The sequence below is a fragment of the Saccostrea cucullata genome, unplaced genomic scaffold, assembly GCF_032062105.1.
Source record: "Saccostrea cucullata isolate Sc308-1 unplaced genomic scaffold, CSIRO_AGI_Scuc_v1 ctg4111, whole genome shotgun sequence".
Taxonomy (NCBI): Eukaryota; Metazoa; Mollusca; class Bivalvia; order Ostreida; family Ostreidae; genus Saccostrea; species Saccostrea cuccullata.
In genome coordinates this window covers 21,080-40,867 of record NW_026931609.1, presented here as the reverse complement: position 1 = coordinate 40,867, position 19,788 = coordinate 21,080, and the positions used below count along the sequence as shown (strand labels likewise).

The 19,788-nt window shown below is 37.2% G+C and overlaps 2 protein-coding genes across 2 annotated transcripts; both read right to left on the bottom strand.

The window, feature by feature from the left end:
* Window positions 1-618: 618 nt before the first annotated feature.
* On the bottom strand, window positions 619-3,897 carry LOC134233123 (uncharacterized). The gene is made up of 4 exons (XM_062715114.1): window positions 3,177-3,897; window positions 1,873-2,970; window positions 1,443-1,763; window positions 619-1,332 (listed from the first exon to the last, which is right to left on the bottom strand). The coding sequence occupies exons 1-4, from the start codon at window positions 3,627-3,629 to the stop codon at window positions 619-621; spliced, it is 2,586 nt and encodes an 861-aa protein (XP_062571098.1). The 5' UTR covers window positions 3,630-3,897.
* Window positions 3,898-13,685: 9,788 nt separating this feature from the next.
* On the bottom strand, window positions 13,686-18,443 carry LOC134233122 (uncharacterized). The gene has a single exon (XM_062715113.1). It carries the CDS (start codon window positions 18,441-18,443, stop codon window positions 13,686-13,688), a length of 4,758 nt encoding a protein of 1,585 aa, XP_062571097.1.
* Window positions 18,444-19,788: the final 1,345 nt, after the last annotated feature.

Genomic DNA, 19,788 nt, shown 5'->3' with positions numbered 1-19,788 from the left:
ACGCCTTTACTATGTGACGAATCGCTGTATGAATGAAAACTTTTCCCATGCCATCCGGCATTATATTTATGTTCATTTTTTTCAATAAAATGTGTCTCTTGTAATAAAATAACATCACATTGAGATAATTTAAGCCATTCATATAATTTTTGACGTTTTTCATCAGAATTAAGCCCCCTTACATTAACTGATATAATCTGTAGTTTGTCCATAGTATCGATGTTCTAGGTTAATGAAATATAATATGGTAGTAAAATATTTAAGTATAAACATACCGGCATCATAGTCATGAGTTTGAATTCAAAAAGAAGCAGTCTATTGGAGCATTACGTTTCCTCTTCTCCGTCCGTCTCGGATGAGATATCACTTCCGGATGCAGAATCGTGTTCCTGCTGACGGGCGCGCATTTCACTAATCATCACTGATATGTCGCGCTGTTTGCTGCTCTGATTTTTTGACTTTTGGAATGAAGGATCATGTTGTCTTCCAGGTATAATGGAAAAGAGGTCAAGTTTTTGATACTGTTCAACTAATTTCAAAATATTACCCCTGAAACTATGTGTTTCATCCTTGAAAACTTTGTTGCAGTGTTCTATGTCTAGATCATTTGGAAGATTTTCAATCGAAATATCCTCGGTGATTGACAGTTCGATTCCATATCAATCTATGTGCCATCCTTTCCGTCAAAAGCATGTTTGTCTGAGCTTTTGTCTCTAAAAGCCCATAAGCATACTTCGGATTTATTCGCATTATACGCTCACCATCTCCCATACGAATGGCATCGTTGTGGTTCATTCTAAGTAGCCCCAGATTCAACATTAATCGTGTATAGTTGAATACTCCATCTTCTGAGGTCTGTGTCGTAATTTCTGTTATATTAGCATCTCCATACAATGGATCCGGATGACCATGAACCGTCGCCTCATGCTTTCGTAGAGATTTCGGGCGCTTATATTCCTTATTGCAGTAACGACATATCAAAGATAATGATTGGGGACCATACTCTGGCAAAAGTGGTGTGTCAGGAACACAGAACTGCTTTGCAAATTCAGATGCATGGTCTAAAATATATTCACACATCTCTTTCTTGTCACCAATAGCACCGCTATACATATTTTTGGTTGGGACTGTGTTCAAGGTGTCCATTCCAAAGTATTCAAGACCTCCAGTAACTATGTAGGCTAATGTGACTTTTTCTACCAGGTCAGAACAGGCATAAAAGTCTTGAGACGAATGTTGAGTGACATTCCTCGAGTTCAAAGTATTTCTTGCAGCATACAAAGTTCCTTGGTTGCGGGCAGAACTGGTGTTATATAGTAGGGACCATATTACCTAATAAAAAATAATACAATGCATTTAATAATAGATAATATTTATGTCATACTTTAAATGTATATTGAACAAAATAAATGTACAAGATACGGGATGAAACTGAATTTTACCTTTAGCAATTCAGCTTGGTTATGAAACTCTTCCATTTTTGGAATTAGGCCCTGCAAACGCTTAGAGGGGGTACGGCCATTTCGTTTTGAAGATTGGGCTTGCTTGTGGCGCTCAAATGTGAGGTAGTCACCCCCACTTAATACTTTGTCAGGTTTCTTCTGCCAGTTATCATTTGTTTCATGTCCAGGAACGAAAGTGTGTAGAAATTCACAAATATCTGTCATATCCTCATTGTACTGCTCACATTTCATAAGTACTCCCAGGTTGATCTGGAAAATATATGGTTCATTGCACACAATTAAAACTTTTTCTATGCTGAAATTTTATTTTTAAACAATTTTATGTTGAGAGAAAATATATTTCTTTGAAATTATTGATCTTTTTCCCTGTATAAGTAATAAAATTGCCAAAAAAAAAAAAAAAAAAAAAAATGTAGAAAAGTCTACTTGCCCTGTTGGTTCGAGTTTTCATTTCTTTGAGATACTCATGACTGATGTATTTTGGCAGAACATTGATGTATGGCAAAAAATGAGGAATGTACTTTGACCATTGCTGTGCCACTAAGAAAGCTGCTTCAGATAAAAAACATTTTTTCTCATGTTCACCCGGTATCAAGTTCTTGAAATTGTATGTGTCAATGTTGGTCTTGGGTCCACTGTTATCGAGATGGTTTCCAGAAACTCGATTTTCATAGGCACAGATCTGGAACATGTGCTGATCTTTGTTTTGGTTGGTAATGGTCATATTCCTAACTTTTGTTCTCAAATCTACATTGTCACCAACAAAATAGTATCCTGGGTGCATGTTTTTTCGATGTTGCTGTAGATCTTGTCTGGCACTAGATAATGCAAGTGTGAACTCAGGGTCTCTATCAACATCCTGATGTACTCTTACTAATTCTTCATAAACATGCACACTGTTCATCAATTGATCTTCAGTTTCTCTATCCTGTTCAACAGTAACTTGCCAACTTCTAATATTTCGATCCCAGTCTGCCCCATAGCGATCTGCTAATGCTAAAGTTGCTGGATATGACAAGCAATCAAAAGTAGAATTTAACCTTCGAAAAGTAGACTTTTTGCAGCCTCCTTTCAGCAATATGATGCTATTGATGTGTTGAAAGAGACTAAGCTCTTGATTATGGATACTCAGTAACTTTGATCCCACTGACACAATACCCGGCAGTAAAGCGTCATCTTTTTTACACTTGTTTCTTGTTTGTGATGGATTGGACACTATTGTTTCCAGGATTTCGAGGAATACTGGGGCTTCTTTCTGCCATTCTTTTAAAACTTTTTCTAAGGAAAATGACTGCACAGCCTGCTTATCTTTTCTTCTAAGCACAGAATTGAAGCCCTTTGAAACAATATTTCTTATTTCTGATTGTAGTATTTGGTAAATTTTATTTTTTAGACATTCAAGGACATTCGGAATTTGGAAAATTTCTTCTGAAAATTCCTTTATGTTTCCACATTCTAATAACTGGACAAGCTTTGCATCACGGTTTTGAGAAGAATCTTTATTTTCCTAAAAAAGTTTAAAGAATTAAAAATAACAAGTTGAGTTAAATTATAATAAAATATGAGAAACACATAAAACTTGTTTATGTTCAGATTTTGAATGCCTAGTAGGTCGAGTTTTTTTAATTTAAAAAATCAATGTTCTGTGTGTATTGATTATTGTAAGTCTTAGAATTTATTTTAATATAAAAAAGATTTTTTAAAAAAGCAGACCTTGTAGTCATCAGTCTCAGAGAAAGGTTGAAAATATTGGTCTATATCTTCAGATCCAGTCTGACATTCACCTGGAAACAAATTCCGCTTCTTCACAGATGTTTCTGGCTCTAGTGATGCTAATCTCTTTGATGTTTCCTGTCCGTGAGATTCTAAAAGGCTACTTATTGTCCGCTCATAATTAGACTTCAGTTTTAAAACAGTTTCATTCACTTTATTAATTTCTCTTGCACATTTGCGGCACACTGTGTCTGTATGGGTATCTGGATTAATGTCAATGTGCAAGTATTTTTCAATTAATACACAGTATTCTGTTTTAGATGATCCTTGGAATAACTTTCTTCTTAAATTACTATCCTCAGTTTTGTTTCCGCACAATAAACAGATGAATTTCTTTGTTCTTGGTGTATATTTAATAAAACTAAAAAACTTTCTAGGTGTAGAAGCGGCCATACGAGTCGCCAGTTTAGGAACTGATAACGGGAGTGTAATTGCCAGCTGAGCAAAAACAATTTAATTTTGTGAAAGGTCATAAAAATGTCTCGTAGAGCGATACATGATGACAGATGTAATAGTGAGGCTGATTAGCCCAGTGCAGGGTTTACAAGTCTCTATGTTTGATAACATTTAACTATGACAGAGAGCAGAGGACAGCAATACAAATAAGAACAAAGAATTTGTAAAACTATTTATAAAAAATAAACAATAAAAACATAGAGACTTGAGCCGTATATAGCCTTTAACATTTTATCAATGTAAAATAGAGCAGGTAGAAAGAACTTTCTAGAATATTTTTCCCTTCAGGCAGTAAAAGAATAGGGTTGATCCAAAAGTAATGTCACAACTTCGATAATTTGCTACACATTACAGTTAAGGCACACAATGGACAATAAAATAAGAATAGACAATATTCTGTAATTAAAAATTAATATTTTCATGGTTGGGATAGCAATTATTTAAGTACATTATTTATATAGGTTAATTGTAATGAGGGTTTATCACTACATATCGGGGACGATTATAAGCTTCAATGAACAAAGCAGGAGTGAAATGTTTGGGAGATTTCATGTACATGTTTTATGATACTTTTCCAACGAATATTGCTGCTGAAATACACATGTAGGTTGAAAGATTATTATGAAGCGATATATATGTATAAGTTAGTACATGTATCTTATTCACTTGTGAAAGGGCTCAATATAACACACATCAAGAAATCATTTCAGACATCATCTTTGAATATCACATACTAGAATAATGATAGATAATAGCGTGTGTTCGTTTTTAAATACTATATAGCAATCCTTTAAAACGAATTGATATGAGAGACCTGAACGAGACTGATGTGTCTTGTTGATGTCTTCTTTTAATCTTTAAAGAATTTCAAGGGAGTACCATAAGCCTTTCGAATAAATTGGTTTGCTTCTTTCAGATGATATTTAAAAAAATTGGCTCTTTGTTTCCATATTCTTTGAGTTTTTTTCAATGAAAAATAGAGCAGTGAGAATGAACTTTTACTTAAATATTCCCTCCCTTTAGACAGTAAAATGCCAGGGTTGGTCCAAAAGTAATGTCACAACCTCGATAAAATTGCTACTATTTGACGTATCTATAAAAAGACTAGGAATCCGATACATTTAATGTTGAAACAGTTTTATTTTTAAGCAAGATATCTAGTTAAAATAACTTTTTGTTATCTTGAAGAGATATCTTTTTGATAAAGAATTGAAATGTTTGAAGAGTGGATCTAACTATAGTTTTCAAAAGCAATTATCGACCCAGCATGGGAGATAACTCATCAGCACTTGATGAAGTTTTTTCTACCTCGTAAATTTTGAAATAATATACATGCGGACCAGACTGGACTCTTTTTTTTACTAAATCAAAACGGTATCCTTAAAAGTCCTTGACATTTCTTTCTATATTGTGTGCTTGTTCTCTATACATTGGATACATTGTGTACGCTAAAAGAAGGATATGGAAATAACGAACAGTATTCAATCTCAACGTCCATTTAACAAATATACAAAATAAGAGCAGAGCAAACACGGACCTCCGAAACATCACAGGTGGGATCAGGTGCCATGGAGGAGTGAGCATCCCCTGCCGACGGTCACACCCGCCGTGCGCTCGTTGTCATAATCAGGAAATAACGGAAAAAAATCCGTGGTCAATTCAATGTATAAATAATGGACTAACAATTGGTATGAAAAACGTCAGTCAGCATTTCATTCAATGATAGATTGTATTTGGTCCTGACACAAGGTCATTGTATCTCCAGTTGCATAGAATTTACGAAATGATGACTTTAAAACTACTGTTGATATTCTTGTTTCATCAACTTGCTTGTCAATAATTTACCTCGTTTAAGAAGTTGTTCATACATAGAGCATGCTCTTGCGTATCGAATCAATTGACATATAAATACTCCGTATGCAGGTGATGAAGATATATTGCTGCATAAGTAAGGGAAGTTGACGATAGAAAAGTTAAAGACATCACGTTTATCATATAGCTTGGTCGTTAGATTACCATTAGTGTCTTTTTCAAGTAAAATATCCAAGTATGAAGCAGAAGTGTCGGACTCTGTGGTATCTTTTATCTCAAGCACACCAGGATATATCGTGTCGATGTAAGAATGAAAACTATCATTATTAATTGACAATACGTCGTCGATATATCTTAATGTCGAGTTGAAGGCCACAGCAAATGTTTTCTTCTTTTCACGTAAAAGATTTTGCATAAATTCTGCTTCATATGAATATAAGTGTGCCAATAACGGAGCGCAATTTGTTCCCACGGGAATTCCAATAGATTGTTGGAATACCTGGTCTCCAAAAACCACATAGATATTGTCAATCAGAAACTCAAGCATCTTCTTAATGTCATCTTCAGAGTACTTATGTGTGCAATCAGAATCTGTTTTAACAAAATAATTTTTCAAATGACCAATGACGAGGTAATTAAACTTACGAGTTCCATTTTTGTTGAAGAAGCAGCTGTCAATGATATCAAAAAGCCTGGATTTTAATTTGTCGTGGGGAATTGTTGTGTATAAAGTTGAAAAGTCGTAAGTTTTTATACTGTTGATTTTTGTAAAGTCCTGTGATTTCAAATCGTCCAGAAAAGTTCTTTAGAATTTTTAAGTATCCACATCTGATTCACACCACTTCTTGAATATATAGTTGTACAGTACTCTTGAAGTTTTTCCTTCACTCATGTCAATATTTTAGTGAGAAGTAACGAAAGAGGCTTGGTTGAACATTTACTGGAACCTGCAATGTATCTTTGTTTGTAAGGATTCTTATGAAGTTTCGGAATCCAATATATATAAGGTAGTTCAAATTCATTTTGGCTCTCTTGAATATTAAAAGTATTCAAAACGGACAAGTGATTTTGAAGAATTTCTTCCTTAGAAAAGAGAAGAATATGTATAAGTAGGATTACCACTTGTAGAATTAAATCCAAGTTCTTCTAGAATGCAATTTATATAATGAGCCTTACAAACGAAGACAATGTTGTTACCTGCTTTGTCGGCAGGAACCAGTACGTACTGATCGTGTAATCTATCAAATTCTTTTTTCACTTCTGGTTTATTGAACACAGAAGGATAGATGGTTTTCATTTTGCCCCTCAATCTTTTAATACGTGACTTTAACATGGATCTGAAACATTTAATCCATTCTGACAAGGTGTCAATGTCTTTCTTTTTTATATCTAGCCCATCGTCTGGCGTAATTTTCAACAGAATCCATAATATTTATGAAATTCCGACGCAAGTTGAAGGATTGGGGGTCCTATATTTAGGACCTTTTAAAATAAGTGATCTAAGGTCCTCATTACGAACTATTTTTACGTCACCTGTAATAACGTGTCCAGCAGGACTATAGTTATAGGGCGAAGAAGAACATGAACACGAAAGGGGATTATTTTTCAGATAGTCAATATCCAGGCCATGTAAAGTGTTTTTGTAATTGAAAAGTTTGGAAGCAATGGTCGATGTATATTTGTAGGAAATACAAGGCGTAGTCTTTAACTTGAAATATGGTGGAATACAAGACTGGACCCTTTTGTGATTAAGAATATTACTTATATTATCTGCGTCAATTCCTTTATTGGCATATTAAAGTTAAGGAAAAGACGGATTGTTTGAGCTGCATTTTCTTCCGTGAAACGTGGGGGTTTAAAAAGCCTGTGATGTGCAATATCCATAATCACAGAACCGAGACTACATTCAGGTGTCGAGGAATCTAAATTTGGATGTTCCTTGGTCTTTCAAGAAGACTATTTAATAGTTTCAAGGCACAGAGTAAAGTTTGGTTCGAATATGATGTAGACCTAACTGTTGATTTACATAAGGTAGTAATGAATCAAAAGAGACGTCGTGTATTGCAGGTTTATTGTATGAACAATGTCCATGACTACGCTTACGTCTCTGAGTATTGTTAAAAAGTCCAATCACATTTACATTATTACACTGCGGGCTTATGTGAGATTTTCCAACACTATCAACATTGTCATTACGTCCATAGGGAAAGGCTGTCCCTAGTTTCCTAATCCAGAATTCTTCACGTTGTCTACGGAAAGGTGTACTCAACGACCGACTATTTGTGTGGTGATAAATCTTTTCCCGAATTCTAACTTTCATTGATAAAATAGAATGATCAGGTGAATTAAAATGTTTATATAAAAGCTGCTGACCACCATGATTTATTTGAAATCGATGACCTAATATTCTTTTGTTAAGCGATCCCTTGGTTTCACCGACACAAATAAGTCCACACAGATTACATTCTATTCCATAAACAACATTAGAGGATTTGCAGTTCAGATTTTCCCAAGTTTTGGTATAAAAGCTCTGTCCAGTAAGATTACTGGTGAAAAAAGTGTTAGTTATCAAAATGTCACAGGTTTAACAGTTTCGCACAGAACATTTTGAAACCAAAGACATTGGGTCGGAAAAGGAATCATCCAATATATTTGTAATAGAAACTTTACACTCTTTCAATTTGGTATATGATGTATTGGTTTTATACCAAAACCGGGAATCTGAAGTCTGTACATATGACATATGTTTAATATCCCCGAGGATTATCCGAGGGGCACCAAATGAACTCCATGAGTCTGTGTCCCTTAAAGACTCAAGGGAGTGACGCCTTTTTATACTGGGCGACGCGTCGCCTGCCAGTATCATTTCGTTATTATGTGTACTCATGCATGAATAAGTACCGAACAACAAGTATCCTCGGGAACAAATTGTCCACCAGCAGAGATACATGTTCGGTGGTTAAAAGAAGGATATGGAAATAACGAACAGTATTCAATCTCAACGTCCATTTAACAAATATACAAAATAAGAGCAGAGCAAACACGGACCTCCGAAACATCACAGGTGGGATCAGGTGCCATGGAGGAGTGAGCATCCCCTGCCGACCGGTCACACCCGCCGTGTGCTCGTTGTCATAATCAGGAAATAACGGAAAAAAATCCGTGGTTAATTCAGTGTATAAATAATGGACTAACAATTGGTATGAAAAACGTCAGTCAGCATTTCATTCAATGATAAATTGTATTTGCTGACAAGGTCATTGTATCGACCATAGAATTTACGAAATGATGACTTTAAACGAGACTGTTGATATTCTTGTTTCATCAACTTGCTTGTCAATAATTTACCTCGTTTAAGAAATTGTTCATACGTAGAGCATGCTCTTGCGTATCGAATCAATTGAGATATAAATACTCCGTATGCAGGTGATGAAGGTATATAGCTGCATAAGTAAGGGAAGTTGACGATAGAGAAGTTAAAGTCATCACGTTTATCATATAGCTTGGTTGTTAGATTACCATTAGTCAAACCTTTCGCTTTCCTCAATGATGTGTATAGTATACACACGTACACCACTGTAGGTCTAAAGATTGCACTGATGGTCAATAAAAACGGAAATATTCAATCATCATTAAAATTAAATCGAAAGCATACATCAATGACCAATAAGATAACAATACCCCTCACTCAATACTGTAAATACATAATACACTTGTGTTATTACGAGATTCTACGATGGCTTGCAATCAAACCTCCTACTGTTGAGGGATTTGAACTAAGTTATGTTTTAGGAACTAGCTGGGAAGGATTTGGGAATACTCTTGTATTTCACTATTTGTATAGGTAACGACCATTTGATTCGGGAGGGGGGTGGCAGACATTAGAGATTAATATGTCTTTGAAAATGTTGAAAAAAAAATACTCTGTCCACGATCTGATATATCAACACCCAAATCAGCTAGTGAAGAACAACAGAAAACATTCTGTTTTCTGTTTTATTAGGACAAAAGAGATTGAATAGAGGTATTCTATAGATATCAAAACCCCAACAGGCGGCCTGAAGTCAATTTAGAGGAAATAGAGAAACCAGAATATATTATTTATCACCATCAAGAATCGGCGGAGCTTAATCTTATTTTAATTCTTTGGTGTTCAAAAGTGACGGTCCTGTTGTTACATCAATCATGAGAGACACTGCAAAATACACGCTGAAAATAACAAGAAAGTCCTTCACGAGATTGCTGTTGCGTACCCACGTCTTGTTGATGTTTTCTTTTAAACTAAAAGGAATTTCAAGGGCGTAGCATTAGCCTTTCTTTAAATAAGTATGCGCCCTGTCAGATGTTTTTTAAGAATTTGACTCTCTTTTTCCGTATTTTTTGAGATGTTATCAATGTAAAATAGGGCAGTGAGAATGAACTTTTACCTAAATATTCCCTCCCTTTACGCAATAAAAGAATAGGGTTGGTCCAAAAGTAATACCACAACTTCGATAAAATTGCTACCAGTTGACATAAATAACAAAATTATAACTCATGAAAGCTTTATCTATATCATATCAAATCTGAAATTGTCAACGCAGTACAGTTAAGACAACATTTTCTATAAAAGGACACGGAATCCGATGTTTTTAAAGTTGGACAGTTTTATTTTTAAGCAAGACACTCAAGTTAAAATAGTTTTATGTTATCTTGAAGATTATGTCCTTGGCTTTTCACATCGATATTTTTTGACATCATGTGACCCTCTAAAGTCACGTAGGCTCAAATTTTAGGTAAAACAGGAGGCTCAGTGGCCACATTGCTCTACTGAGCAATCGGCTAGGGTATAGCACATATCAGATCAGAACAAAATGTTTACTGTGGCTTGGGGGCATGAATTTTTACCCCCAACCCCCACCCCCGGGGGAATCATGATTTGAAGAAACTAGAATTTACACTACCTGAGGATAATTCCATAATAAATATCACTAATCATAGCTTTGAAGTACTTGAAAAGAAGATTTTAAAAGGTTTCCTTATATATCCCTTTGTAAAACTTGGGTCGGCCATTTTGGCCCCACCCTTGCCCCGGGGGTCATGATTTGAACAAACTTGAATCTAAACTACCTGACGATAATTCCATAGGAGTTTCATCTTTCCTGTCTCAATGGTTCTTGAAAAGAAGATGTTTAAAGATATTTCCTATTAATTTCTTTGTAAAACTTTGATCAGCCATTTTGGCCCTTACCTACCCCGGGAGTCATTATTTTAACAAACTTGAGTTTACACTACCTGAGAACAATTCCGCATGAGTTTCATCTTTCCTGGACCAGTGGTTCTTGAGAAAAAGATTTTTTAAAAATGCCATTGATTTTTCTCTAATTCATATTTATCTCCGCTTGTTTTTTTTAGGTTACCTGAGTAAACTCAGGTGACCTATTGCTATCTGTTTTCGTCCGTCGTTGTACGTCGGTCGTGCGTCGTGTGTTAACATTTGAACATTTTCAGCTTCTTCTCTGAAACCACTAAACCAATTTTGACCATAATTGGCACAAAGCATGTATGGGTGAAGGGGAACAAAAATTGTGAATTTCATGATCCCTGCCCCCCTGGGGCCTGAGGGGTGGGGCCAAAACCACTAAAATTAATGCAATCTTTAAAATTTTTCTTCTTTACTCCTGGACATCAAGCAGTCAATCTGTTTGCTTGATTGTAATCAGCATTGAGTCCTCTACCAAAATTGTGAAATTCATGGCCCTGGGGTCAGGGGTTCTAGTGCTAGGGCGGGGCTAAATAAGTTGGTAGTGAAAATGCATTATTTCTTTGAAAATCTTCTTCTCTGCTCCTGGGTATTAAATAAACCAACTAAGTACATAGTTATGATGAGCAAGAGTGCCTCTACCAAAATTGTGAATTTTATGGCCCCGGGGTCAAGGGTTCTGGTGTTAGGGCGGGGCTCTATTGATTATATAGTGAAAATACATTATTTCTTTGAAAATCTTCTTCTCTGCTCCTGGGTATTAAATAAACTAACTAAGTACATAGTTATGATGAGCAAGAGTGCCTCTACCAAAATTGTGAATTTTATGGCCCCAGGGTCAAGGGTTCTTGTTTTAGGGTGGGGCTCTAATGATTATATAGTGAAATGCATGAATTCTTTGAACGTACACCTTATCCTTTGCTCCTGGTTAATATGCTAATGATCTAATTACACATTCAAAGGCCAGGATTTATTTTATTTTCAGTTTTATTAACCCTCCGCTCAAGGTTTAGAATTTTCAGAAAAAAACAATATTTTCTTTCCGATGTCAAATTTGAGTCGGGATCGAGATTTCGAATTTACAAAGTCGCACTTCCGGTTTTAAGATGAAACGGCGGGTAAATAATGCTAGATGTATCTGAGAAGATAGCTTGGTTAAGTGTAAAATTCATCGATTCGAGTGCCATTCAAAACGTTTCACCCGTTCAAAGGACAAATAAAATGCTGACGACTTTGTTGCACAATGACATGCTGGTGAGATAATTATGTGTTAGTTTTAAAAGTATCTGTCTGTAAATTATTTTCCTCCCCAGGTTTTAAACTGCCAGTGGTAGTTATTGCATATTGTCAGCGACATTGTTTAGATCTCTGTTATAGCTTACAGTCTAAGCATCATTCTTCAGAAAAGGGTTGCTTATGCATCAGATGTAATGAATAAAACTATGGGAGAAGTTTAGTCCATTTGAGGAAGAAATAAACAATAGCCTGAAGAAATATAGAAAAAGTTCAACTATTAAAAGGCAAAAATATACAAATATATACAGGCATGAAGTATCATTTGTATTAATCTCAGCGAGATGTCATAGGGACTAAAATATTTGGTCGGACGTCCACTACGACATCTCAGACAGGTGCCATACAAATTGATTAGGGATTTTTTGCTCAGATTTCGGCCGCTTGTTTCAATCAATATGGGCTGAAATGAATTATCTGCTCGCTTCAACTTTTTCCTTTGAACATCCCTTTAAGTCTCTAGCACAATAAAACTTTCCTTTCTTACCTTAAAAATGTTTAAATCCAACAAAATATAAAGTTGTTTATTTTTCCTATGTAATGTCCTATTCATTTCAGAGTAGGAACTTTTTCGGTTTTTTTATGGTCAGCGGTCTATTCCTAGTCCATGATCCTTTCAAATACTAATTTCCAAAGATTAAAGCATGATTTTGTTGATGAGGTAGAAAAAGGTTGAGATAATGTCGTTGAAAATACTCCTTGAAAATTTACTACTTACTTTATTATTTCAATATGCATGTACATTTAGATCATATTTTCTTCAACGACTTTTAAATTATCACTATTTTACAATATACGATCATAAAAATGCTAATTTGGATAAATCTATATTTTAAAAACTCTAAAATACATCTTTAGAAAAAAATATTTTCTAACTAATACAAAAGGGCGATTTAGTAATTGTTCTGTCTTGGGCACAGAAAGTTTCAACCAGTTCATTCAACAATTGACTTTTATTGAATAAATCAGGTAAAAAGCTACAATAAAAACAGGGCATATTCAAAATGGTTGTTTTCTATTGACAAACTCTTAGTTCAACTTAAATATGTAAAATGATATTGACACAAATGGCGTTCCATAATGATAAATCTTGACAAAATCGCGGGAATAGGAAAACACTTAATGTAAATAAATTCCTTACAAAATTAACATTTATGATATATACAAATATAAGATCTGACAAGAAGAACAAGAACTACAGAGTTAAATCCTATAAAAATAAACCAAAAATTGCGCTGATGAAAGTAACATGTTGACAACATAACCGACCGTAAATTATCCGTATGCAATTTTCTGACTATAAAAACTTGCTGTAATAACACTCATTTTACTTAAACAACATAATAATATCAATAAATGGTAAATATGTTGTGGCATACAAGTTTCAAAACAGAAAGTTCCGAGCGTGGCGCTTACACGTGTTTACTTATAACAAAGGGAGGTAATTCTATTTTATACATATGGAACGCAATACCTGTAATGAAATCCACCACACTCCCCACCTGATATTGAAAATATCACTTATATAAAAATATAACATGAATTGTAAAATTCACAAGTGTCTTCTTGACATAAAGTAATAATCAAACAAATTACTGTAATACATATCATGTCAAACAATTTTGTTTGTCCAGAAAAGTTTAGTCTTAGTCCTCATGAATCAAAAGAACTAATTCTGATATTGGCCTTGTGTAAGTCGTGGGTTTGTCGTCCTTTACTATTTTCACCTCCACTTTACGCACTTTATCGTCAGCACTTTTGATTGCGTTAGTAATGATTCCAAGCGGCCACTCACACCTTGCAGTGCTTGAGTCTTTCACAAGAACAATGTCTCCTATACAGAGATCAGGTAAGGTTTTTTGCCATTTACGCCTAACTTGAAGTGTTTGTAGGTATTCCTTTTTCCAGCGATCCCAGAAAATATTAGCCAGATGTTGGACACAGCGCCACTGGGATTTATACATATCCTTGATGCTGAATGGTCCAAAATTTGTCGGCATGTTGTAAGTCTTCTGAGTCAGCAACATGTTCGGGCTGAGAATCATAGGGGCTTCTGGGTCTGACGACACTGAGACGATTGGCCTGGAATTAACGATGGCACATACTTCGGCCATAAGGGTTGTCAATACTTCATGAGTAAGATGTTTTGAATGTAAGTCCATGAGCATTGAGTCGAGTATCCTACGAGCAATCCCAATCATCCGCTCCCACACTCCACCCATGTGGGAGGAATGTGGGGGATTGAAGATCCAAGTCACCTTCTGGTCTGATAGAAATTCCTGAACAGGCTTGTCTTCGACGTTTATGGCATTGACGTCTAGGTCATCAATCGCTCCAATGAAATTAGATCCACGATCAGATCGGATTTCTTTTACATTTCCTCTGAGAGAAATAAATCTTCTCAAGCAGTTGATGAAAGAAGAGGATGAAAGTTCTTCAATCACTTCTATATGAATGGCTCTAGTGTATAAGCAAGTGAAAAGTACAGCCCATCGCTTGCTGTTTGACACTCCACCTCTCGTTTTGCGAGTCGCAATTGTCCATGGCCCAAAGGTATCTAACCCAATGTAAGTGAAAGGAGGGCACGGTTGAATTCGGTCTGCTGGTAAGTCAGACATCAGTTGACTTTGGTATTTTCCACGAAGTCGACGGCACTTTATGCACTTGTGTAGCAGTGAGGATATTAAGCGCTTCGCTCCAATAATCCAGAATCCTGCTGATTGCAGTGCCCCTGCTGTGAAATGTCTCCCTTGATGCTTTACCATCTCGTGAAAATGGCGTATTAGTAGGACAGCTGCGTGATGATTCTTTGGAATGATAAGTGGATGTCTCTCATTGATACTAAGGTATCCTCTCTTCAATCTACCACCTACACGTAGCAAACAATTTTCATCAATAACTGGATTCAAAGAGATGAGGCTACTACTCCTTGGCAATGGCCTATGTGATTGCAAGCAAACAATCTCCTGCGCGAAAACCTGTCGCTGGACCATGCGTATAATGAGGTCTTCCGATGAAAACGAGTCGTTTGAGGCTCCAAGATCCTTTGGAGAGTGACAACTCCTAGATAGTGTTCTCATTTTGTCTATGGATCTCACTAATACTTTCCAAGTAGAGAATCTCTCAAGCCTATGAGTTTTGCGAAATGCCTCAAGTTGATCCCTTTTGTCGTCGATAGTTGTTTTAAGAGTTTCAACGTCTTTAGTCTTGCGAATTTCAACGTCATTCTCAGGATCACAGAGATGATATTCTGTATTGAGATTGTCTTCAATTGGTTCTCTGAGTTGAGGAGGTCCTAAGATCCACCTGTCGTTGATAATGTCCTCAGCAGTCATATTTCTTGTACCAGAATCGGCTGGGTTATGTTTAGTTGAAATATACTGCCATTGGTCAGGTGTTGTTGATTTTCTGATTCGGTCGACTCGGTTTTCTACGTACTTATAGAATCGCCTGCTTTGGTTATGTATATAACCCAGGACAACGAGACTGTCGGTGTAAAAACGAACAGAGTTAACGTTCATGTCAAGTTCTTCACTGATGATATCATATATCTGGACCGACATCACAGCCGCACAGAGTTCCAAGCGTGGAACAGAATGTCCTTTCATTGGTGCAAGCTTACACTTTCCCAAAACGAATCCCACATGAATGTTGTTTGAAACATCGACTGTACGTAAGTAGGCCACTGAAGCTATGGCTGTTTCCGAGGCGTCTGAGAAAATATGGAGCTCTGTGGACAAGGTCTCTTGTAGAGAGATGGGCGCATATGTTCTTGGAATATGCACATCTTCTAGGAATTTCAGAGAGTCTTTCCAATTAGACCATCTGTCCAATAGATGAGGAGGTAGGGTGTCGTCCCAATTGTGTGAACCTCTTAATGAATCTCTCATCAAGACTTTTCCAGAGACTACGACTGGTGCAACAAATCCAACTGGGTCAAATATCCCGTTAATTGTCGACAATAGTCCTCGCTTACTGAAAGGCCTTTCTCCCACTGATAAACGGTATGTGAATGAGTCAGATTTCAGCTCCCAGTTCAATCCTAAGCTTTTTAACATAGGAAGTTCGTCAACACTTAAGTCAATATCACTGAAGTCCTTTGCCCTGTCCTCAGGTGGAAATGCATCCATAACATGCTTGTCGTTTGATGCAACCTTATGTAAACGCAGATTACCACCCGCCTTAAGGGCAGCTTGTGTTCGTTTAAGCAAGGCGATTGCTTTATCAGCAGTTGGGAGAGAAATCAACCCGTCATCGACATAAAAGTTTCGACATACAAAGTCTGTCACATCAGGTCCAAAAGTATCCTCTTTGGCACAGGCAGCCTTCCGGAGGCAATACACAGCAACGGCTGGTGAAGGCGAATGACCGAAAACGTGAACTCGCATTCGGAACTCTATCAACTGGTTGTTTATGTCATTGTCTTTGTACCAGAAAAAGCGGAGAAAGTTCCTGTGTCTCTCGTCAACTAAAAAACAGTGAAACATAGACTCAATGTCTGCTGTAACAGCTACAGGTTCTCTCCGGAAACGCAAGAGTACACCGAGAAGTTTGTTGTTCAAATCTGGACCAGAAAGAAGTACGTCGTTGAGGGAAATGTTCTGAAACTTGGCAGAGGAGTCGAACACAGCTCTGATTTGCGACGGCTTTTTAGGGTGGTACACCCCGAAAATGGGTAGATACCAACACTCTTCTTTTTCTTTAAGAGGGGGTGCGATTTCTGCATGGTTGTTGTCAAATATCTTTTTCATGAAGGACATGAAATGCTCTTGTTTTGTTGGGTCTTTCCGGAGACTGATATCCAGATTTTGTGCTCGCTTGAGTGCGTATGATCTGTTGTTTGGTAGCGGTTGTCGCTTTTCTCTAAATGGCAATGGCGCTTCCCAATTACCTTCAACACTAAGATGAACATCTTGATCCATAGTTCTGATGAAGTCCTTATCGTCTACCGAGAGACCAACTGTATCATCATCCTTTCGTTTCATGAAAATAGAAGAATCCAGATCTCGTGAATAGTGACCAGTATCTTTATTGTGGACTTCTACGTGTATGTCATTGGGACATGGCTGAAACATGGATGTCCTCCCGTTAGGAAGCAGGTAAGTTTTGTTCACTACAACTGAGTTTGGACGATGAACTTTGTTTAAACAAGATTCACCTACTATCACCCAACCCAAGGTAAGTCTCTGCGCAAAGGGTGAATTTCTAGGACCTGTTCGCTGTTCTGCTACATGGTGTGCCTCTGGAATATCACGGCCAATCAAGACGAGAATCGGAACATTTTCATTAACTTCAGGTATGTCGTCTGCAATGTCCTGAAGGTGAGTATATGATTTCGCTACCTCTGGTGTAGGTATTTCATTCCGGATGTCTGGAATGTGGTTGCATTCTATGACAATGGGTATGTCAACTGATGATGATCCATCGAGAGATGAAACAGTGAGATTTCGGGCTTGTCTGCCTAGCATGTCAGTAACTCCAGAACAGGAAGTTAACTGATAGTCAGTCATTTCACTTTCAATATCAAGCTGATCGAAGACTTCTGACTTTACTAGTGTTCTGTTGCTTTGGTCGTCTATTATTGCGTATGCCTTTAGTGTCTTACTTGGATTGTGGGTTTTGTGCAAGTTTACCAAAACTACTTTAGCACACGACTTCCCTGAGAATCCATCTCTGCATACCTGAGTGCATGCTGACGTTGTGGAATTATCACCTGTCTTCTCCCCACCATACGAGACTGTGCGTGTTCCGATGTGAAGAGCTGATGGATGAGAGTGGCTTCCACACTGAGTACAATGAATCTGAGCTGTACACTCCTTAGACTTGTGTTCATCAGAATTACAGCATTTGAAACAAATCTTGTTGTCCCGCAAAAAACGTTTACGTTCCTCAAATGACTTGTCTCTGAAACCACGACAGTCATTCAGACTATGATTAGCTTTGTGAAGGGGACACACTGTACTGGTTGACTTCAAATTTTCTGAGTTCGGTGTCACTCCGGTTTTCTTTGTGGCGACCCATTGTTTCACTTGATTGTTTCTCTGACCAACCTTTTCTTTCACTGTGTAAGAATTTGTTGCATTCTCAGTGGTGTACATGAATCCAGGGTCGTTTCTCATTTTGCTGATATCTTTTATGAATGAAACGAAACATGAGAATGGCGGGAAAACAACAGCATGTTGTTGTTTGTATTTGTACGCATGAGTAATCCACTTCTCCTGAATGTTGTGTGGAAGCTTACACAGTATGGGCGCTATACCAGAAGAAGAATTGAAGTGGCTCAACAGACTTCTGTACTTCGGACTAGACATCAGTGACTCAATCTCACAAAGCAAGTCTAACAAGTCATATAATTTCACATTGTCTCTGTTAGTGAGTTTAGGGAAAGAAGACAATTTTGACATCAACACAGATTCTAGCAGTTCAGGACTACCATATCGTTCGTCTAGACGTTCCCAGATTCTCTTAAGGGCTTCCGACGGATTTGACACATTTGCTGACCTGATGCTTGTGGCGTATTTCGATGAAGTTGGTCCGAGCCATTTTGTGAGGAGATCTAGCTCTTCGGTTTTTGTTGTTTCCAATTCTGACTTTTATTATTTCTTGAAATTGCGCCTTCCAGAATATGTATGTTTGTGGCTGGTCATCAAATCGAGTAAGACGAGAGATGAGCAAGTCTTTCTTCAATAGAAACTTGGTGAAGTAATTTATTTGGTCATGTCCATTCGCTGAAATATCTGGAATATTGGGCTGTCTATGAAGAAAAGCTCTATCTTCTAAAGTAATTTCAGGAAAACGTGGTTGCCTGGGAAGAAAGGCTGGCGCGTATGCATTCAGTTCGGCTGCTGGTTTCGTTTCCGCCTCACGATTTATGGCCGACTGTTCATGAATATAATGTTTGGTTCTCTCCATTGGGTCAATGGGTCTCAAAGCCTCCAACCTCTCCAAATCTCGCAGCACTGGTTTTTCATCTTCATTCTCTAGTGCTTCTGCTTCTGCTTTTGTTGCTGCTACTTCCTGTTTGGTGTTTAAGAGTCTCAATTCAGCTTCGAGTTCTTTTTGCTTCCTCAAGGATGCAGCTCGAGCTACTTCTTCTTGTTCAGCAATAGCTGCTTTCTGTTTCAGTAATGATGTCTCTTGTTTTACAAAGTCTAGTCGAACTTTCGCTGCCTCTGCTTTAGCACGCATACGAGCAAGTTGTGATGATGAATTCGAGGTACGAGTGTTTTTTGATTGTGTTGATCTAGAGATTCTTGAACGACGTGAAGCGTTTTCTAGTGCTGCTTGACGTGATTCATTAATTTTGTCTATCACAGAGTTCACAGATTCCTTACATTTCTGCATGAATGAGGAGTGTTCTTGATTCTCTTTGATACTCTCTTCTGTTCTTGCCCTTGTCAGGAGTGACACAAATTTTGCAGAAGTTGAGCAATATTCTGCATAGGCTTTTGAAAGGTCACTTTCAAATGTGTTCAAGTAATCTAAGTTTATGATGTTACTACTGAAGGAAGAGATAAGGTTTTCAACAACTGCCCACTGAGCTTCTAACTTTGCCTTATAATCTTCACGTTCCTCGTTGAAGAGTTCTGCCGCCTTTTCAGTCATAGTTCGAATCCGTTTAGAATCCTCAGGATTTAACTCGCTCTCCATTGTTGAAATTGTGTAAGACATTAGATCCAATTATAGTGATCGACGTTTCCTTGCTGAGTGACGATCAAATGTGAATCTCTTTGTCCATGCTTTGGGAAC